At 37.6% G+C, this 23,632-nt stretch overlaps 1 protein-coding gene across 7 annotated transcripts in view; it reads left to right on the top strand.

Moving 5' to 3' along the window:
- Nucleotides 1–23,259, top strand: part of UBE2E2 (ubiquitin conjugating enzyme E2 E2) — a 528,260-nt gene extending 505,001 nt beyond the window's left edge. For all 7 annotated transcript variants that reach the window (XM_038570719.1, XM_038570715.1, XM_038570718.1 and 4 more), the window contains one exon: nucleotides 22,386–23,259. In XM_038570719.1, coding sequence (XP_038426647.1) covers nucleotides 22,386–22,483 — 98 coding nt within the window. In that variant the 3' untranslated portion in view covers nucleotides 22,484–23,259. The remainder of the gene's footprint in view (nucleotides 1–22,385) is intronic.
- The last annotated feature ends 373 nt before the right edge of the window (nucleotides 23,260–23,632 follow it).

Here is a 23,632-nt window from a genome sequence, read left to right as displayed (position 1 = left end):
TCAAAATGTTGGTAAAAAAAATATTCTGCATTGTGTATCACTTCCTAGGAGACTATGGATGTTGACTAGACCTGAATTTCCTCCATTTATTTAAGACATGACACTACCCTCTGGTGTTGAAGGAGGACCTGTTGTTTGTTTTGTCCCAAATTTTAGACATAAGGGCAGGAATTGTTCTTGCTCCTCATCTTACTTACTCCTAGCAAGATATCCTGCATTATAAAAGGCTTATGGCAAATACCTGCTTGACTGAATTAAGAGGTCACTACTATTGAGGCACAAGGTAAAGAGGAGCTAATCAAGGAAGTCACCGGAGATAGGTTTTGGGTTTAAGCATTTCTACAGTCCCAAGAACGAAGCAAAATTAAGAGTTAACACAGAGAAGATGTGCATTCATGTGTGCATTCCCACTCTGAAGCTCAGCGTCTGCACAGTCAGGAATCCTGGTTCTCTTCTCTATGAATAATCTGGATAACTGTTTCTTATTTTGTGACAACTTTTTATAAATTGTACTTTTGAACTTTTAAGAATATCAGGTTTTGTGGCATCTCTACTAGCTAACTTTATCTCTCTATCAGTTTTCACCACATGAATGAAGCATAGTCTGAAATGCTCTTGAGTTACCATTCAAGGCTTTGAACATGTGGCCATGGCCATAAATCATCCATAAAAACATTGACCTCCAGGATGACTAAAATTCTAGAAGCTTATTTTCCTCCATTTCCTCCTATTTTCAGCTAGACGCCTTAACTACTAACAGATTTGCATGCTGCCATAAGAGCTAGTTATTTTATAACAAAATGAATTTTCCAAAATATGTTGATAGTATTTACCATTTAAAATTATTAATGTTTAAAAAGTCCTCTATTTTCTGAATTTATAATAAATATTTTCTTACTGATTCATAATCATCTTGATTATATACACCCTAAGGTCTTCATATCAAAGTTGAAGATGATTTCAGAGGGGAAGAATGTTCCCTTCTGTATAAATCATAAAATTAGTCTATGGTCTATAAGTAAGGTAACAAAATTAATAAGTTACTTGACAGGCTTCCATTGTTAACATAGCCCAAAATACTCTGCATTTCCTTTTTTATGGAGTGATAGAAGCCTTTGGTCACAATTTAGTGAAACAAAATGCTAGAATAAGAATCAATGATATTATAAAGTTATAACCGTTTGAAGCAAAAAAGAGGATAACTGTGAAGAAGCATGACTTGTGCGCATGGAGTGAAGCAGTTTCCCATCACAATGTCTAAGTTTTTCTAATGTCTTGTCAAAGTACTTCAGTATGCTTGTAGCTGTAACTATGGTGCCTTTGTTTTGGTCAATGATTTTTAACCTTCCGTTTACATGAATAAACTGCCCCAGCTCTTAAAATGAATTGTACATAACCATCCAAAATTGGACATCTGTTTCTGAAGGAAATGGTTTAGTTTTCTAAAAGCCTCTGTTCCATTCTTATTTTTTTTCCAGTCATTAGCAATAGTTATTTGGATTTTTTTAGACATGAGAAGGCTTTCTCAAAAGTGGTACCTAACAAAATCTTAGAAGTAAACATGAAAAGAAAGCAGATTAGAATTGTTGATATTGTATAAGTGTTAAAAACCAGCTGATCCTAGATTTAAGATGAAAAATGTGTTAAAATTCAGCTGAGTAAATTTAAAGCTCAAAATGGCTTTATTCCATGATTCATGGGCTGAGCAACATCCTATCTAGCAAATAGAAAGGAACTGCAAGGAGCCAAACAAAATGGAAAGCTCTCATAGGCAGAAGCAGGCAGGGATAAGGAAAAAGCAGATTACCCCATCTTTCTTTGGGGGAAGAAAGAGGTCTATCAGATGGATTACCATACTAGTACCGAACAGGAAATTCCAGACTAACCCGTTAAGATTCCTAGGAAGAACTGAAATGGAAGTTAGGTTAGGTATTAAGTCTTGGTTTACTGACATGGGACTTAGCACAAGAGACTCCATTTTGGGCCTGCTGTTTCTTTTTTAACACCAGAATTATGTATATTCATTAAGTTTATATAAACTTAAGGATTCATCCTCAAAATGTATGATACAAACTTACGGTTTAAAATTTTATCCTTTATGCCACTCAAGTGCTAAACTGTGCATATCTCAGGAATCCAGCATTTCTTCTTCAATACCATCAAAACATATTTTTTTTTTAAGATTTTAAGTAATTTCTATACCCACCATGAGGCAAACTCATAATCCTGAGGTCAGGAGTCACAAACTCTGCTGGCTGAGCCAGCCAAGTGCCCCCAAAATTTATATTTTAAATTAACTCATTAAAATCCTACACAGTTTTAGGGATCCCTGGGTGGCTCAGCGGTTTAGCACCTGCCTTTGGCCCAAGGCGTGATCTTGGAGTCCTGGGATCAAGTCCCACATCAGGATCCCTGCATGGAGCCTGCTTCTCCCTCTGCCTGTGTCTCTGCCTCTCTCTCTCTGTCTCATGAATAAAAAATTTTAAAAAATAAAATAAATAAAATAAAATCCTACACAGTTTTATTTTTTTTCCAAAGGTCACTGAAAATTTATTTTAATAAATTTGAATATAAATGGTTTATTTAATGGTCATTTAAATTGGCCTGATGTATCTGGAAGGCGATTGATGATTAATGTCTCCAAATGAGATTAAAACCCTTCAAATAATACTCTTAGCAATTAGAAAAAAGAATCAACTCTTTAAACCATTCATTTTAGGGACGACTGGGTGGCTCAGCGGTTGAGCATCCGCCTTCGTCTCAGGGTGCCTACACAGTTTTAAAACAAATACTAACATTTTATAATTCTGAACTATTTCAGAATTATAACCAGTTCTGTGACATTATTCCTTTCTTTACCTATCAGTAATGTATTTTATACGATTGATGAGATTCAACTTTCTAGTCATTTAATCAATTTTCTAAAGATAAGGAGCCTAGCAGACCTAATCCATAACTTTTTTCAAAGGTAAATTCTCAGTTCTTTATTAAGCAAGTTAGTCTGTCATTGTATTTCTCTACCCTCTTGTCCAGGAATAAGGCTTAAGTAGTCTTCTTTGGAATTTATAGGGATGTGACAAATTCCATTAGAAAGTCAATCTAGTTTTTTGTGTCTCTTGACATCCACACACTAGGTCAGGCTGTATCTGAGAGGAGCATGTGAAAATGGCTGTCTTACTGCATTTCTCATTGTTATACTCTGGGTTGATATCCCTTGAAAGTTATATTATAGATCATTTTATCAAAGGCCTACCAACAATCGCAGCTGTGCAAGGGTTGGTTCCGCCTAATGAGATATGTCCTCCAAAGCCACTAACGGCTTGATGCTCTAACAAAACCTGGTTACCTAAATACTTCACCATGACTTCAGGCTAGTCTCAGACTTACCATGTCTGATCTACACATTCATTCTCAGACCTCAAAAGCACATTGCTTAATATCTTCTATTCTGTAAGTATAGGGTGAAAGCCCAAATAAATTCAAGTATACAAAAACAGTGTTTCACTTTATTATTGCTTCTCCTCTGCCCCTGATTTGTATGCACTGCAGCAAACACCTACATAGACTTATCTATAAGTATACACAAGTATGTTTTCAGTTTGATTCCTGGATCTCAGACTCATTTAAAAATAGTATAGGGGTGGCTCAGTCAGTTGAGTGTCTGACTCTTGGTTTCAGTTCAGGTCATGGTCTCAGGGTTGTGGGATTGAGCCCTATGTCGGGCTCCATGCTTGGCACATCTGCTTGAGTTTCTCTCCCTTTGCCACTCCCCCTGCTTGTGCATGGGTTCTCTCTCTCTCTCTCTCTCTCTCTAAGATAAATACATTTTTTAAAAATAAAAATAATATGTTTGTACCATCCCGAAATCAGTGCCCTGGAAAAGGAGGTTCAAGGTACAATCTCATCAGCAAATTTTCTTAAAGTGGACCCACTTTGTGGCTATTTATGGTCTTTCGTCCTTACTCTAAGGTATATTGTATATTATAGGTGAATGGGAGGGATGATATGTATCAATTTTTTTAATATGATATAGTTTTTTAGGATCCATCAGTTGAATAATGCCTGTTCACGATGAGCCTATTGATTTGCCTGTTTGCACAATTGTGTTCACTAAAATCTGCTCATCTAAATGTTATTATTGACTAGTTCAAAGTCTAAAACCAAATTTTTACAACACCTTTATTCCCATGATAAATTACCATTTCCTAAGAAATTCTAAGGAGATCAGTCAAATAATCAGAAAACTGAAGTCTCAATACAAATGTAATGAATGATTTACTATCATTCATTTAAGTAGGGCTAAACATACTACAACTCATGGGCTTTAGTTATGATGGATTAAAAAATGACCAGCTAATGAAATTAAACACTTAAAGTCTTATGTTGTCCCTGGTGAAACAATGGCTCATTTTTATTTTGGTTTATAACTTGATTATAAATTTGAAGATTGGCTTGTTAGTACAGCCAGGCATCTTTTATGGAATCCAAGTGCGTTTCATTAAGCATTTAACATCAGTCCCAGGCACCGGCAATCCTAAAGAGCCATTGAGCATGGAAGACATTAAACATTCATTTTTCTGCCCTGCAATCAGCCTTAACCATGATCTGTCACCCCCACACTAGATTACCTGAGAGTCTTTCTGTGTCAGATATTATGTAGTAGAGACTTGAACTTAGTACAAATGAGAATTAGGCTTGGGCAGCCCAGGTGCCTCAGCGGTTTAGCGCCGCCTTCAGCCCAGGGCGTGATCCTGGAGCCACAGGATCCAGTCCCGCATCGGGTTCCCTGCATGGAGCCTGCTTCTCCCTCTGCCTGTGTCTCTGCCTGTGTGTGTGTGTGTGTGTGTGTGTGTGTGTGTGTCTCATGAATAAATAAATAAAATATTTTAAAAAACTAAACTTAAATTACTAAGCGAATTTCCATTTCCGATTTTAAACAAAACTTAAATGCCTGCCTTCAGAAATAAGATAGAGTGATGTTTAATACCAGGACCCTGGTCTGTCCTGCCATGAGCAGTTTACACATCCTTCCTTCCTTAATTTTGAAGATTTTCAAATTTGGCTTAAATATTTCATATGAGTTGACACCACAGTAGTTTGATGGCACATACATTAGAACTAACCTCTAATCAAGTCAAATGCTGATGCTTAATTCTTTTATCTTTACAGGAATAGTTCTCTAATATTACTTTGATTTATTACTAATTCTTATGATTATCCTGGACTGAGTAATTTAAATATGGAAAGGCCCTATAAGTACTGCTGGACCTAATTTGCAAGTGAAAATACAGTCATTGTTCACACAAATAGTGGGTATATTCTCATTTAGAGGCTAAGAAGCTGTTCAGTATCTCCTTGTATCTGTTTATTAATATGAAGCTGGCAGTCTCTCCTGGTTTGCTGAGCAGGTCATATTATTTTCTGTAATGATTTTGTTTTTGAAGTTTTCTTTTAATGCTTTATCTGGAAGAATAAAAAATTTTTTGAAGAATTCAATAAATTTCAAATTGACATTTTGGGGATATAAACAAGAATCCTCACTAAAAGTATTCTGTAAGTGAAATGTGGCAAGTAGATAAAATTAAAAGGAACATCCAGTCTGTTCATTTTTTTTCATTACAAATGGTCTTTGAGGTATATATTTTCCATAGGGCTGTATTTGTGGGGGTTTTGGTTTTTAGGCTTGTTTTTTTGTTTGGTTTGGTTTGGTTTGGTTTGGTTTGGTTTTTCTGGATTTTTTAGACCTAAGCATGTGTCAGTGCCAAAAATTTGTTCTCATGACCTCTGACAAAATGGAGCAAAACTAACAGGTCTAGAGGGTTGACTTAACCTTGCAGGAAAAAAAAAAAAGTATATTTTTAAAGTCATCATTCCTAAGAATAATCACTATGTGTGTGTCTGAAGAATGGCTGTTTAAACAAGGGAAACCTTACAGATACAAATGGTACCTAATTTGCAAGTGAAAATATAATTGTTTATGCAGATGTGAGTTTATTCTCATTTATGGGCAGTAGGTCTATTCATTGCCTTCCCCCCACTACTACCACCAAAAAATACAGCTCTAGACATATAATCACTATGCAAATCTAGTCAGCCTGTTTATACTGGAAACAAATGTAGCCAATTATAGAAAAATAGGTGGAGCTGTTTTAAGCATTCATTAAATCTCTCAGGGCAAGGGGGTAAATTAAACTTTATAAGGCTGCTATAAAAATAACTATTTTAGAATTTAAATATGGCTGTACAATTTAGTAGTTGTTACCAGATTCAATTTTAACACCAAAATTATTTTCAAAAAATACTCCAAATAAAGCCTTGCATCTGGGGACATATGACTGCTCACCACACAGCATTTAAGAATCAGGGACTCAGCATGTCCCATTTCATGCTGAATCAAGAGTGGCCTTTGAATTTCTGAAAAGAATCCCATGGTTTGACCAGTCTTGAATAAATATAGTAGTGGGATGGGTTAAGTAGGTGAACTCCTGTCAGCATCATCCACAGGGTAAAAAGCATGGTCCCTCCCACCCATTAAATGGTCTGCATGATCACAGCCAAGAAGCTAGCTTTTTACAACCTGTTTTCTCTTTTAATGATGTATCTTGGAGATAGAATTAAAGTAGTAGAATATGAATGTTGAAATGTCATTTGAAAAGTTAAAGCATCAGTGCAGGTCAGATTTCCATGCAGAATGACTTGTACAGCTAGCTACATAAAAAGTAATAATCAGGAACGCCTGGGTGGCTCAGTGGTTGAGCGTCTGCCTTCAGCTCGGCTTGATCCCAGGATCTGGGATTGTGGTCAGCGCCCCCCCCCCACCTGCCCCCATCGGTCTCCCTACATAGTGCCTTCTTCTCCCTCTGCCTATGTCTCTGCTTCTCTCTCTGCCTCTCTCTGTCTCTCATGAATAAATAAAACCTTTAAAAAAAAAAAAAGTAAAACCAGGCTTATGAGAAGGGGATGGAAAAGATACAGTTGTGTGTCAGACACTGTGCTGGGTGCCTTAGTGGCAGAGTGGATGGTGGCTTTCAGTTAAGTGATCTGAAGAACCCCAGATTCCTTTAGTCAAAAAACAAAACTAAATTATGCACACACTCTTTTGTTCCAGTTATATTTTGTTAAGTTAATCTCTTTGTGCTAAATGTGGTCTCTATAGTTCTCTTTGAAAATGTGCATACCCATGGAAAAGATGGCACATTAGCTGGCAGTCACATTAGGATTACATATATGAAAATTTCCTCTGGGAGAGAAAGTTCTGTGCCTTTCAGGAGGGGAAAATAGGCCAGGAAATCAGCCAACCAGGTACAAGCTGGATTTCCCCTACTTTACAGAGTTGCTCTGCAGTCAGAGAGGCTCAACTTTGAATTACTACACTGTGGTGAAGAGTGGGAAATTTGGAAAGTTTTGATGTATGTCCTTGTCCCAAAGTAGGCCAGTAGGCCTGGCTTCTCCTTTCCTTTTCTTTTCTTTTCTTTTCTTTTCTTTTCTTTTCTTTTCTTTTCTTTTCTTTTCTTTTCTTTTCTTTTCTTTTTTCTTAAGTAAGAGAGCCTTGCAGCTGGACTGAGAAGTGTTAAGGTAAAGAAAGGTCAACAGGTTAGAGAGGCCAGTGCAACAGGGCTTGTTAGGAGTAATCAAAGACCTACTTAGGGAAGCAGCAGGAAGCGGAGAGTTGGGATTTCCACCCTAGGGAAGTTATAGGGGCCATCTGGAGAGAGAGAAGTTGACTTAAGTCTGAAAAGGTTTAAAATCCAGTTTAAAATGCTGATTAGAAAAATCCCACAATGGGCAGTTTGATCTTTTTTTTCCCTTTCTCATATATGGGACAAGGTGATTGTGTCCAATAGTTCAGCATTATTGGAGCACCTGGCAGGCTCAGTAGAGCATGCAACTCTTGATCTCAGAGGTTGTAAGTTTGAGTGCCACATTGGATATAGAGATTACTTTAAAATAAATCCTTTAATAGTTCACCATTATTTTTAAGGAGTTAATGTGTAGACAGATAACTTTGCTTTTGTCTTACCTTTTTTCATTCCTCCTTTCTGTATTTTAAGACACAGCTCCCACCCTCCACCATGAGACCAGTGGTTTATATTTTCTTCTTCTGCACAGATTGATCTCCCTAGGGAAAATTAGGACAATATAGACTGACCAAATTATTGTCAGGAGTCATTGCTCTAAGCTCTAAGGATGTAAACCACTTTGCATTGATGCATTGTTTTAATATATAGGCCAGCACTTTACACTTAGCACAAAGTTCTTTGTCATAAATTATTCTTTTGGGGCAATGATTACATGCTAATATATATTAGTGTTCTCTTACATTAATATGTTTACTTCTTTTGAAAACACGTTTCTTCCAGAAACAGTAAAAACTAAATAGGAAGTAAAACATTAGAACAACCCCTATTGAAGATAAAAGTATGATTAAGATATTGAAAAAACAATTTAATGTGTAAAAACAACCTGGGACATCAGACAGGTTATTGGCAAAAGTGCATCTTTATACATAGTTAGCCTTGCCACTGAGGTTCTCATGGGAGGGTAGGTGTGGTGAGGGAGCAAAGTTGGACAGGAATAGAAAGTTTTGAAAGAGGGACCTTGCATGACTAGGTTTGTGCCTTTAAAAACTAAAGTTTAACGTCTGAGAGTGGAGAGACTGAAGACAGAGATACTCAGGTAAGAGATGACAGACCATGAAGAGGAAGAGAAGGGGAAGGGGAAGGGACAAGAGATATTTGGGAATCAGAAAACCCAGGACTTGGTTTCCTAGCCACTATGATAGTGTCACTAGGTATAAAAATGTCATATAGGCTTAAGCATGAGGAATAAGATGCCAGGAACTTGATGCCATCTACAAACTAAATTTCATCCTGATCAGTGCGTCTTATTACCCATTAATTCATTTATTAAATATTTATTGACTGATCATCCACAGTCTCCAGACACTGCTGGTTTTGTTATACAGGACTGAGAAAGAAATACTGCCGATCCTCACCAAGAGAGGGGAGTTGGCAAGCACAGTGATAGCTGTAATGGTTGGGTTCTACCTTTAGCAGAGATTTCAACAACATCCCTTTTGGAGGAGAGGATAAGAGCAGCCTCAGCCCAAATCAAAGACTACACCCTCAGAGTCATTCCTCAGCAGGACAGCATCCATTGGCTGCCTCAACTACAGATTTCTGGCACTCGAAATCAAGCAGAATGATCTGGTAAACTGAAACCCCTGAGATTCTTGTCCGGCTCTGCTCTGAGCTGGGTTATTTATATCCCTGGTCTCAAGTCCAGATTCCCAGATGCAGTGGAGACTGGACATGTGTGATAGTATCTAGGGCATGATTGCTGTACTCATACTCACTCTGAAAGCCATCTCCTGTCCCACTCTTAGCTACTGAATAGTGTAAACAGAAAAGATTATTTGAGGGGAAAAATTGATCAATTAGAATACTTGTCTGTGGTAAGTACTACATTTGAAGACTATGGAATAAAAGTATATCTTTATTTTGAAGAAAAAATGCATTGCAAACTAGTTTCATTAGATTATTGTTGTCATTTTTACTTCCACCAAGGTTGGAAGGAAAAGATAGGATCAGGATAATCTTCAGTTTCTCATGGCCACAGACCATAAAAAAATACTCTAAAATAATTTGTTTTCCGGGATGCCTGGGTCGCTCAGTGGTTGAGCATCTGCCTTTGGCTTACATCATCATTCTGGGGTCCTGGGATTGAGTCCCACATCAGGCTCCACACAGGGAACCTGTTTCTCCCTCTGCCTATGTCTCTGCCTCTCTCTGTGGGTCTCTCATGAGTAAATAGATAAAATCTATAAATAAAAATAAATTAAAAATAAAATAATTTGTTTTCCATGCTTGGCAGGAAAGAATATATTTTTTTAAGAACTGGATACCTGGGGGAGGGTACCTGGGGGGCTCAGTTGGTTGAGCATCTGACTCTTGGTTTCAGCTCATGTCATGATTTCTCAGGGTCCTGGGATCAAGCCCTGTGTCAGGCTCCCCAATTGGCAGAGAGTCCATTTGTCTCCTTTTCCCTCTGCCCTTCCTCCCTGCTCGCACATGTTCATTCTCTCTCAAATAAATCTTAAAAAAAAAAAAAAAAAAAACAACTAGATACCTGGTACATATAGGCCAGTAAGCTATTCTCTCATTAAAATCTACCATCCTCAGTTAATAACAAGTATTGATGATGATGTGGAGAATTGGAACCCTTACATATTGCTAGAAGGGATGTACAATGATGCAGTCTCTTTAGATAGCACTTCGGCAATTCCTTTAATTGTTACACGTAGGGCTACCATCTAACCAAGCTGTTCCATACCTAGGTGTGTAACAAGAGGAATGAAAACAGTGATACAGTGTTTGTTTTCAACCAAAACTTGTACACAATGTTCAAAATAGCATTGTTTATAATAGCCAATAGTGCAAATAGCCCACATGTCCATCAACTAATAAATGGATAAATAAAATTGTATATTCATACAATAGAATATTATTTGGCAACAAAAATGAATGCGTGATACAGCATGGATGTATCTTGATATGTCTTATGAAAGAAGCCAATCACAAAAGACCCCATGTGTATGATACCGTTTATATGAGATGTCCAGAAGAGACAAATATATAGAGACAGAAAGTAGATAACTGGATATCAAGGGCTAGAAGATTAGGGGAGATGAAGAGTCACCACCACTGGGTACATGGTTTCTTTTTGGGGTGATGAAAAAGAGTTCTAAAATGTATTGTAATAATTGCATAACTGTGAATGTACTAAGAACCAGAGAGTGTACACTTTAATTGGGTAAATTATGTGAATTCTATCTCAGTGAAGCTGCTTTTTTAAAAACCCCAGCTTCAATATCTTGGCATCTTTGACTCTTTCCTGCTTGCTGCAGCAACAGCTCTTTACAGTGGTATTTTGGGGAAAGCGAATCTCTGGTGTCTTAAGTCCTCTACTGTAAGGATATCTTCTTAGAGTTCATTAGGAATTATTACTTAACTAAGCCTGGAATTGTAACCTAGTGGCTTCTCAGTAGGAATGCACCATCTGTGCTGTTTTTTAAAGGAGTCTATTCTAACAGAATGCTTTATATTTCAAAATACACATTGATTTAATGTGCATAGCACTGCAGTGTAGACTTAAAGGATGAGCTTTTAAATTTTTAAAGATACTTTATCAACAGTATACTTTAGATTATAGCCAGTGTATATTTTGTATTGTTTATTGAGCAGTTTCAATTCATTGGACATTAGTATGGAATGGTTTTAATTTTTTCCCATCACTGCCTTAGGCCTTGTTTTGTTGAATCTTGCTTTTCTGTTCCTTAATAATATTTAGCAAATCTCATAGCATCCAGGTCACTTTCAGTTATTGGATGGTGAATCTGGTCCATTTTTAAACTCCCCTCTCGGGGGATCCCTGGATGGCTCAGCGATTTAGTGCCTGCATTTGGCCCAGGGCGTGATCCTGGAGTCCCGGGATTGAGTCCCACATCAGGCTCCCTGCATGGAGCCTGTTTCTCCTCCTGCCTGTGTCTCTACCTCTCTCTCTCTCTCTCTCTCTCTCTCTCTCTCTCACTGTCTCTCTCATGAATAAATAAATAGACTATTTAAAAAATAAAATCTTTAAAAAAAAAATTCCCCTCTCATACCTGATTTAAATCTAATTTCCTCCTTCATTCCCATCCAGGTGGATGGAACATGGTCTGGTTCTCAGATACTGCCTTCTCCTCCCTTTTCAAGGCCTAACCCCCAAGAAGTTCGAGGCTAGGTAATAAATGAGAACAGTGTCCCATGGTTATTATCTTCCCAGCTTCTTTGGCAAGCACCATCTTGCCATCCATGCCCTCTGAGTGACAGGTGTCAAATGCTGTTTCACATGGATAATTTAGAGAGCTCACTGCCCAGTGTGCCTTGATATAGAAGACCCAGCCCTGGCTCAGCCTCCTAATAACACCTTCTTTTGTGGTGTTCCATTAAATATTTAACAACTGGCTAGTGGCAGGAGTGGAGTGGTGGTATGTGGCATGTGTATATGCACGTACATAAAGTTATTATACATTTTACTGATGTAAAGAATGTGTAGCACACAATTTACAGATATTAAAATATACAGTACTCTTTAATGTAAGTTTCCTATAGTCATTTTATTCTCCCAGAAGTGAGTCCGTGATTTTTACCAAAATCTGTAGCCGTCCTGTGGTTGCGACTGACAAATGAGTATAGTTCTAACATAAAAAATAGATGATATTTTCATTTAAAAACTAAGACAAAAATGAAATGAAGGGGATCCCTGGGTGGCTCAGTGGTTTGGCGCCTGCCTTTGGCTCTGGGCGTGATCCTGGAGACCCGAGATAGAGTCCCACATCAGGCTCTCTGCATGGAGCCTGCTTCTGCCTCTGCCTGTGTCTCTGCCTCTCTCTCGCTGTCTCTCATGAATAAGTAAATGGAATCTTTATAAAAAAAGAAAGAAGAAGAAGAAGAAGACTGTTGGAATCTCACTTGTTAGTGTCATAAGCAACTTCTTTGCTGAATTAGGTTCAAATACTGGAAGAATATATCCTCCAGTTTTTATGCTATTCACAATGTAAAAACTCTAGACATGCTATACTTTTAAGTTTAATCTGCATTATTAGCATTTTATCCATGACTTTTCTTAACTCCAGACATTCAACAAAACAGTAAACCCAAGTCCTAAATTGTAGGGCAAGGGGCATTATAAACTTAGGTTAAAGGACAAATGATACACTGAGAGAAAATACTTCCTCCACATATAATGGATAAATACTGTAATTAGAGGTGCACTAAATTTATTTTGGCTGAATACTGAACAGCCAGTGTTAAAATCAATGAGCAGCCTAAGCGAGGCTGATAATTCCTATCATAAAATGATCTTCTTAGACACAACAGTGAATATGAAATTAGATGAGTTTTTTATAAATAATTTATTTAATTTTAACTTTAATTTTTAATAATGACTGTATTTAAATTCCTAAAAACTTAAAAATTGTTTGCAAGCTGGTTCCAGAATACCACTGCCCCTCTCACATAGCATTTTTCCTAAGAGCCTCTTAGTTACTGGGGTCCCCTTCTTTGGGGAGCTGCCATCTTGATAGGACACTGATAAGATAGGGACAATATAGACAGACCACTTCCTTGGTGCTCCCTCTCTCTAATCAGGTAGTCAAGGGGCAAATCAGAAGGTAAGCTGTTTAAGCAGCTCACACCTGGTTTAAATCTCTGGCCAGGGATGACACTCCAGTCTGCTTCTTGCAGACACCTCAGTCTTTACTAGGTGGGTCTCTTGTTACCCCTTTGCATGATCTTGAGAGAAGAAAAGTCATCCTCTTCTCCTTTTTGTGGTGCTAAGGAGGAGGGAAAGAAGAGAAGCCCCTCCACAACACACCACACTCCCAAGGTGGTAGCTCAGTTTTCCCAAAAACCTTCTTTCTTTTCTTTCCCATATTTTATGACAGATATCTGGGTCTATGAGAGCCAGCTCATCTTCTCTTAAAAAGTCCTATGGAAGGTATTGATGGTCTCTTTAGAATTTGGGATACTCAGTACTTCTTTTAGCTTCACTAGTTATTAATTCTGGAGTAACAGCATATCTTTCTAGAATTGTATGCAGTTCTATTTAGCATTCTCAAATTTAAGTCTAGTTTACTAATATCCACCGTTTGGTTTATATCATGGACATGATCATTTTTCTCCTAAATCACTTTGAGTCGCAGTCTCACACTCACAAACACATGCACGCATGTGCACACACAAGTGTGTGTGTGTGTGTCTGTGTCTGTGTGTCTGTGTGTGTCTTCTCAGGGTACTTAACAATCTTTCTGGTTTGGATTAGGCCTATAATTAGTAGTCCGGTTCCCCTGCATTCCAAAATACAAAAACCTTAACTATGTCCTACTCACTTGATTTTTAATTAGTAGACCCAGAGGAATTCAGATATTCCTAAATCTTGATAACATTCTTCAAAAGAAACATAAGATTCCTATACCCATGGGGTGGAATAGCTTTAAATGCTCCAAGTCTTAACCTCATCAAGATTAGGAGTCTTCAAATAGTGAAGGAAAAAAGTAGGAAAGGGTAACAATCTACCCTACCAGATATCAAAACATACTATAAAACTATAGTGAGAAAAGGAGGACGAACAATGAAGCAAAAGACAAATTAATCTATCGAAAGAACATCTGCACAGAATCAGATCCAGATATGTATAGGAATTTTGTGTATTATAAAGCTAGCATTGCTCATAAAAGTTACTATGTGTAAATATAAGGGAATATTTCTAAAACACTGGAGTGAATGAAGAAGGCCTTTTAAATAGACATAATGTCGGGATCCCTGGGTGGCGCAGCGGTTTGGCGCCTGCCTTTGGCCCGGGGCGTGATCCTGGAGACCCAGGATCGAGTCCCACATCAGGCTCCCTGCATGGAGCCTGCCTCTCCCTCTGCCTATGTCTCTGCCTCTCTCTCTCTCTGACTATCATAAATAAATAAAAATTTTAAAAATCTAAATAAATAAATAAATAGACATGATGTCAAACCAGAAAATGTTAAGGAAAGATTGACTTTTTAAAATTTTAAATTTATATAGGGCAAGGGGCATTATAAACTTAGGTTAAAGGACAAATGGTACACTGAGAGAAAATACTTTCTCCACATATAATGGATAAATACTGTTATTAGAGTTGCACTAAATTTATTTTGGCTGAATACTGAACAGCCAGTGTTAAAATCCATGAGCAGCCTAAGCAAGGCTGATAATTCCTATCATAAAATGATCTTCTTAGACACAACAGTGAATATGAAATTTTATTTTAAGAATTGAAGTAATATTATCATTTTACTACTGAAAATTCAGGATGTTTAAATTTAAAGTTTGTCCATTATGGCATAATTTAATTTTTCACCACTGCCAGCTACTAGATGGCTCCTCTGTAATATTTGTCTCACTTGATGAAAAGCATGAATTAGGAGGGGAGGCTTATTTATGCCATTGTGGGTCACTGTTAATGGAGATTTTGCTATCAGATCAGTAAACTTTACTTTTCCTCTGATACAAAGATAAAGACTTACCTTCTAAACTCCCAGACTGGAAGATCTGGCTGGTAGTGGTGTTGCAGTGTCATTGAAGTGCTCCCATGAACTGAAACTGTGCAGTGCTTAAAGAAAACACTATGTAAATATTTAAGAAGCAAACATAAGGGTTTTTCCCTCACATTTTAATTTCTAATATTTTTACATTTGCTTGCTGCTTTCCACAATCACTGGATGTGCTACTTTCCCTGACAACAGCCATTGGCCGTTACCTTTCTCGTGTTAGTTTATGCAGCTGACAATATGAAGACCCATTTTGTTCCAGCAGCTTTTTCACCTATGGTAGCTGCTCTTCTATCTCACTTTGAACATTTGTTTGAATACCTGAGAAAGCAGTTCCAAATTATTTCCTTGTATGTCACAGTGTTTATCTTTGGCCTTAATGCTTACCAATATTTTTAAAACTGGTATTCAGATAGTAGCATTAAGTACAAATGATGCAACGTATCAAGCTTATTAAGTATGATGGTAACTGGGACGCCTGGGTGGCTCAGTGTAGTTGTCTGCCTTCAGCTCAGGGCGTGATCCTGGGTCCTGGGATTGAGTCCTGCATCAGGCTCCCTGCAGGGAGCCTGTTTCTCCTCTGCCTATATCTCTGCCTCCCTCTGTGTCTCTCATGAGTAAATAAAATATTTTTTAAAAAATTAAAATAAGATAAATAAATATGATGGTAACTTACATGATCTTTGATCTCCATGAGTTCGGTAAAGCTGGAAATGACATCGAAGGAGGCATCTGTCTGTTCAGTTTTCCAAACACTAAAGCAGATTTCGGCTGAATCCTGTGGCCAAAGGCAAACTTCAATTTATGTTTAATATTTATAATGTATAAAGTGCTCCTTCATATTAGTAGGAAAAACATGGACAAAAGACATGAACAAACAAATCACAGATTAATATAGTGAACAACTATGAGAAAATGTTAAATGTTAGTTAAGGCATCAAGCTAAATGCAGTTACAACAATGACAGATTCTTTTTGTTAAGCTAACAAAAAAAATTTTTAAAGATAGGTAATGCAGTGTTGCTGAGAATATTTAGAAACAGGTAAATTGTACATCCTTTGAGTGTAGGCAGTTCAGCAGTATTTACCAAAAGTTTAAAATGTGTGCTCTCTGTTACTTAGAGAAATCTACTCTCCAGAAGTACTTAACCATGTGCTCAACGATTTATAAAAGACTATAATACTAGTTGTAAGATCAAAAAATCAGATCAAATTGAAGTGTGCATCAAGAAAGGAATGACAAACTGCTGAATAACCACAAAGGAATGCCCTGTAATTATTAAAAATAATGAACTAGATCTATAGTTGTACTGCCTTGGAAATGCAACTGTAGTGTATTGTTACAGAGGAAAATGCAAGTTGCAGAATGGTTTTTATGTGATTACCATTTGATTTAAACATAAAGAAAAATATATGGAAGGATGAGTATCAAACGATTAACAGTGGTTACCTTGAGATGGAAGAGGTACTGGGATGGAGGGAATTAGAGGGAAAAAGGTAATGTTTTTTGTCATATGTACTTCTTTATTATTTGAGTTTATTATAATGAGCATCTATTACTTTTTCATTTTATAAAAAATTTTAAATAAATTTTAAATAAAACTAAATAAACTAAACAATCAATGAAAAGTTCCATGAAAGACACAAAAATGAGCTATTCTCATCATTACAAGGCAGACACACAGAAAGCTTCCAGGGACTTGGTGAGTAGCTAAAAGAATAGTGTTAATCTTAGGTGTAATGGAACCGCTGACAAAGTCATTTATAGCCTTGAAGAATCCAAAAATGACAAAGTGCAAAGCACAAATTTCAATAATAAAATTTTTTTTTTTTTAAAAGTAGAAAAGTGAAAGAAAGCTGTCACAATCACCATCAGGTCCCTTTCTCTGACTTGCTGATAACTCAAATTTAGAGAGGAAACTTCTGTGATGAACCAACTTAAAATGCTAGAGCTACACAGGGACACATGCCGTGTGGAGTAGCTACTATTTATGGTTGCTGTTTTGTGTGTGTTCCTTCTTCTGTTCTTCTATCTGTACTTATATCCATGCAGTCAAGTGCCAGGCAGAAATCCTGCCACGAGGCAGGATTTTGTGTAGCACTCGTTCTCCAGTACCTAGAACAGAGTACAGACTTGGTAAATATTGGTCAAACGAATGAATGTGTAGGCTCCAGTCCAGTGGGAAATAGAGATAAGTAAACAGACAACTAAAAGGCAGTATTCTCAGTGTGGTGATAGAGGTAGGAACAGACAAAACAGAAATGGGACACTTACGACTGCTAGGAAGCTCCTAGAAGACATCCCCAAGGATGCTGTGCTTGAGCTAAATATTGAGAAATGAGTAGAAGCCTTCAAGCAAAGGAAGCAGCAGAAGCAAAAGTGCAGACCTATGAAAGAGCAGGGTTTTAAGAGGAAACTGCAAGTTGTTTTTTCTGACTGAGGTCTAGATCAAAGATCTTGGGAGCCATACTTAGGACTTCTGGATTTTTATCTGAGGAGAATGCCTTCACAAAGATGATCAGATTTATATTTGTAAAAGATACATAAGAACACTTAGTTGCAGGTCTTTATTTTGAAAATAATAGCAATTTTGTATCCACATTACACGAATTAATGCATTTAATTCTTAACAACATTTTAACGAGTTGTTACTGACTCCATTTTGTAGTTACATAAACTGAGGAGGCACAGAGAAGTTAAGTAATTTGCCCAAGGTGACTCAATTACTGGTGGAACTGAGCTACATACCCATGCAGTCTGTATCCAGAGCCCATGTGCTTTTCCACTATTCTGTACTATTTTTGTTTGTGATTTTTTAAGACTATATAGATTTTCTTAAGAAAATGGAATCCAGTATTTTTACATGTAATTTTTCCCATATCACCTACCAACTAAGAATATTCTTTGATCTTGCAAATAGAATCACTCAGCAGTTCAGTAGTCTGCCTGTCTTTTCCACCCTCTTCTTGCCATACAGTTGCTGCTTATCCCCTTTAATCTTGATTCCTGTCCCCCACCTTTTCTATATAAGCTTTAACCCATTTGGCTTCCAGGGTACCCAATGTAGCCCCAGCCAAGAGAGAGGCAAGCCTGGAGATGAAGTTGCAGGACTTGTCTAAGCCATTCTCTTCTCGAGTCAAAGGTACACAGACCACAGATTTAAAAAAAAAAAAAAAAAAAAAAAAAAGGGAGGGGGTGGAGCAGAGTACTCAGTATGATCACCTTATGCTCACTTGCAAATAATTATGATGGCTATTCAGTCAAGAAGCATTTAGTAAACAGCTTCTCTTTGTACCTGGAACTGTGTAGGGAGGCAGAGATGAAACTAGGAAGTAGAGAGGAGGGAAGAGGAAGGTGTGCTGCTACCCTATTGTCAATTGTCTTTCAGTCTTGTACTTTCATTCAAGCTAGTATTTCTTAGCTAGTATTGTGTCAACAAAAATGAAGGCATTTTTATTAAGCAGATGAGGTGATGTGGTTTAGAGGTCTAGTTAATGAAGAGCATTATATACTCTCACATCCATGCTGTAAATCCTGTTCCTCAGCCTCAGAGAACCTCTAATACATGCAGCATTGGTATTTGAAAGAATTAAGTGATTAAAATTATCCAACCTTGTGCTGCAAAGCATAAACATAAATGTTCCTCTTCCAAAAATTCAAATAATTGCTTTGAAGAAGGCAAAAACTGTAGAATACTTAAATTTTAATTTATCCACTGATAAATTTTGTGGGTTTTCTTTAGTAAAGAGGAAGAAGACTGATACAGGATAATATCAAAGATCAATGAAGATTTGGGAAATTAGTAACGATGTAGAAACTCAAAATGATGGGAATTTTTTCCCTTCTTTTTTAGAAAGAAAATATTAGAGAAATAAGGTCAAGTAATTTATGTTTGGAGACTGTTATTACATCCCTGGCATATCTCTATCCATGAAATATGAAACCTGTGTAAGGAGATTCATCTTTACTTAGGTTCGTAATTATACACTACAAAGAGTGTTTTATTCCATTAAATTCACTGTGATAGTCATTTTGCTACATATATATGTTGCATAGTTTTGTTTTTGTTTTTTTTAATGGTTTTTATCTTTACTTTTTTTTTAAAGATTTATTTATTTGAGAGAGCACAAACAGGGGGAGGGGCAGAGGAAGAGAGAGTATCCTCAAGCAGACTCCCTACTGAGCATGGAGGCCAGTGCAGAGCTTAATCCCAGGACCCCACGATCATGACCTGAGCCTAAATCAAGAGCCAGCTGCTCAACCAAGCTGCTAGGCACCCCTATATTATATAGTTTTGATTCATTAACCTACAATCTTAACTTTCTTCTATTCAGCAAAACATTTTAGCATTGAGAATTGGTTAATAACACGTGATTTTTTAATTCCTTCATTTTATATTTTTATGTTATTCATTTATACTTTAAACGAATTTCAGATCTGCATAAATTTGTGAAAGTGTATGCACAGTACTGTTCCTCACAGCGTTTTTTATAAAGCCAAAAATTGGTAAGAATCCAAAGGTCTCTAAACAAGAATTTGGTTATTCAGGTGAATATTTAAAATGATGAAGTAGATTTGTAATTATTGATATAAAAAGTTTTTACAACATTACAAAAGCAGACTATAAATTCATCTTTTTTAAATTGTGTGTTTAGAGAAGTAGCCCAGGAAGATATTAAGGCAAAATGTTAACAGTACTTCTGAGTAAATTTACAGATGGTCTTCACCTACAGTTTTCAGTCTTATGTATTGTTTGAAGTGGTTTTTATTAATTATTGCTTTTATAGTTAGCATGTATAGTTTTACAAGTGGAAAAATAATATTTTTATAGTCAAACTTGGAAAGGTAAAAGGAACTCCGAAAGAAATCTAATGTTAATTGTTTAAGCATAGAAAAAAACTTTACATAATGCATGTCAATTCTCTCAGTGCTCTAACTTGCTTTAAGATTTCCCCCCTTCTTCTCCTACTGAAATAGTATTAACACCTGATTGTAACACCTTTTCCCACACACAGCTTCCTGTTCCCTATCCTTCATCTGTTCCCTTCTTCCTCCTTTGAGCTGAAATGACAGACCTATCTTATTCCCCATAATGCCCACACTGTGAGAATACAATTTGAGGCAGAACATGAATGTCACTGGTCATTCAGACAGTAAGCCTGTCCTTTACCTCAATCAGTGCGTCAGCTCAGAGCATGATTCTAGTCCAGGGATCGAGTCTTTCATTGGGCTCCCTTCGAGGAGCCTGCTTCTCCCTCTGCCTGTGTCTCTGCCTCTCTGTGTCTCTCATGAATAAATAAATAAAATCTTTAAAAAAAAAAAAAAAAGGAATGCACAGATGGATCTTCAGTGCATTTCACTAATAGAGATCATGTTCAATTAAACATTTGTCTTGAATGATGTAGACTTCAGCTCTTGAAGATACCTTGATGACTGAAGCTTTTGCATTCTAGACTGCCAGAAATTGGAATAAGATGATTTTTTTTTCAAGAGTGGAGAACTGTGACTCAGACCTCTCTTTGGCACTTTAGACTCTAAAGCCATTACTTAATCTGAACTGAAAGACCACAGTTCTTAAAAATATCTTAACCAGTTTTCAGGCATTTGGTATTATTAGTTTAAATCTTTTTGAACCTGGTTGGTTTTTTTTGGTGTTTTTTTTTTTTTTTTTTTTTATTCACAAGAGACAGAGAGGCAGAGGGAGAAGCAGGCTCCATGCAGGGAGCCTGATGTGGGACTCGAACCTGGGAATCCAGGATCACACCCTGAGCCAAAGGCAGGCACTCAACTGCTGAGCCACTCAGGCATCCCTGAACCTGGTTGGTTTAAGTGATAGTTTTAGTTTCAACATTTGGGCAAAGTGAAGGAGAAAAATCACAAAGTAGCCAGAGAGGCAGAAGTTCTCAACAAACCTCCTCCCCGCCTGCCCCCCACACACTGGGTAATCTATTTAAATTGTTTGTGATATAAGTGAATGTAAGAAACTAGCCTCTCCCTAGAATAAATACAATCAAGCCTAGCACAAGTCCAAGAAAACATAAGCAAGGTTTCTTAAAATGTAAGCAATGTCTTGTGGAGAGAAGGCTTGGAAATGCTTTGTCAGCAGCAGTCTCTGCAGATCATTAAAAGATGGTATTTCTGTTGCACCTCTAATATTGAGAATGTATGACCATGAGTATCTTATTAAGCCAGAATCTTCCCAAGTTATAGGTTGCGTTAGACCATAGGCACACTTCCTTACTCTTTTCATCTTTAACATACTGTTTGCTAATTTTGCTCCTTTCCCTTTTGGTTCCTCCTTATCCATCTGCTCTAATACACTCAAATTCTCAACACCAAAAACAGAGGAAATAAAAATCAGGGAAGGAGTGAAACTAGGGAATGGAGAGAAAGGGGTACATTCTGGGACCCCCAGAAACCTAAATTACTTTATTTTTAATTGCTCTGATTTTTTTTTTTTTCCCCCAATCCTCTCTGGGTAGAGAGCAATCTCCCAAGCAGTGTGTAGTTAAGTGTGTGGGCTCCAGGCTCAGAGCCTCGTGCCGCCACTTACTCTGTCTTGGGCAAGTGGCTTACTACCCTCCTAGTGTTTCAGTTCCTGAAGTGTCAGTTCCTCAGACCTTTATGGAGTTAGTATGTTAAAGTTTAGGACATATTAGCTATTATTTAATATCTACCAGTATTTTAATAATAAAGAGCTATATGGATTTTGCTATTTCCACCTTTGGAGGATGAAGTAGACCATCTTCCCCTGTGTCAATAGGTCTCACTAAGGCTGCTGCTTGCTCATGTTCAGCTGAGGATCCTGAATTCTCCCCCAGTGGAAGCACTGAAGGGTGTGAGTGCCACCACTGCCACCCCCTAGGGTCTAAGCCCCAGGGTGAAGGAATTGGCCAGGCCAACAGAACCACTTCTCAAAGAGTTCTCCATGAAACAGCTACCTAAAAACATGGGGAGGAGAGTGAGAAGTGTGCAGTGGGGGCAGAGGGAGAGAATAAGACCTGTCAAGAGGCATGACAAGAGCCATCAGTAAAAGCACAGGTAGATGACTCTGGGCAGCTGGTGTGAAATGCGATCTGTCACTGTCAGGTCATTTACGGGTCTTTGCTAAAGTGACATTGTTCCAAGTTAGAGCAGCCCCTTCCCACCATCTCCTCATCTATTCCTTGAATGAAGGCTAGCTTTCCAGACACTCCTTTTCCCCAGCTTCGAAAGAAGAAATGCTCCTGGTATTTACTGATTCCTGACTCTGTTTCCCTTCCAGCTGACCCTCTGGTGGGCAGCATTGCCACACAGTACATGACCAACAGAGCAGAGCACGACCGGATGGCCAGACAGTGGACCAAGCGGTATGCCACATAGGGGCCTGCTGCTTGCTGCCCCCGCCGGACCTGTGCAAGCACATTCACCAAGTGCATCAATAGCCCTACCCACCCCTCCAGACCTCGGTTCTTATTTTCTTATTTTTATTAAATTTTGAACCTTTTTCTGATGGTATGTCATCCATCCCCCCACTCCCTTCCTTCTCCCTCCCTCTTCTTCCTCCTTTTCCTTGCCTCTTCCCTCCACCACCACCCCTTCTCAATTTATTCCCTTTCCTGATTTCTATTAACTTGAAAGATTTGGGTTGGTTTTTTTTTTTTTCCCACCTCAACATGGATGGGAACTTTTGTTTTCAGTGCAAACGATGTTGGATCTGTAATAGTAAGAGCTTTCTTACAAAGCTTTGTATTACTGTGTGGTTTTGTTTTTTGTTGTTTGTTTTATTTTGATTTTTTTTCCTTTTATGTGATCTTTGGGAAAACACGAATTCAGAATTATATCTCATTTCTACTTAAATGTAGTGCTTAGGGTTAATTTTTTGTACTGAAGTCTTTATTGGTGGGTGCATGCTACTGGGAACAAGTTTTTTGTACAAAAGCTTCAATCAGAATCACTGTGCATTACTGAGACTCTGTTTATCACTAGCCTTCTGTCCCCCACACAGAAGACTGTTGGATTGAACAAAATAATATGTATTTTGATTTACTTAAAGTGCTTGTAAATTTCTTAGGGACCTGCCACTTTTGACTGTGGATCAGTTGATGTACACTTGTATTATTAAAGCACTCAATAAATCACTGTGGCTGATAAATGCACTTCTGGTAACCCAGCGTTTGCTGTGTGTCCTGGTGACCAGCAAGGCTTGTCTAATTCAATTACAGATTCAAGTGTATTTTTCATCTTAGACCTCTAATACTTCTTTGTAGCTGAGTTGCTTAGCATGTGGAATTTCTCCAGCTGTCAATAACCTGATGACTTTACAGTTGTTTCAGACCACTATCACTGTACAAATTAGCTGGACATGACTTTCTCATAGACATCTTTTCTGTTACAGCCTTCTTTACTCAACAATTAAAATATGGGACTCCAAAAATAGCTTCTAGTGAAAGTCAAGTCTGAGCTGATCATTGGGTTAGACCACTTCTGAATTTCTCTCCTTTTTTACTTTTAAGATTGTTATAGTGATCA

Source organism: Canis lupus, chromosome 23, assembly GCF_011100685.1.
Source record: "Canis lupus familiaris isolate Mischka breed German Shepherd chromosome 23, alternate assembly UU_Cfam_GSD_1.0, whole genome shotgun sequence".
In the NCBI taxonomy this organism is placed as follows: domain Eukaryota; kingdom Metazoa; phylum Chordata; class Mammalia; order Carnivora; family Canidae; genus Canis; species Canis lupus.
The sequence above is the reverse complement of the archived record's forward strand: the minus strand, read 5'-3'. Positions and strand labels throughout refer to the sequence as shown.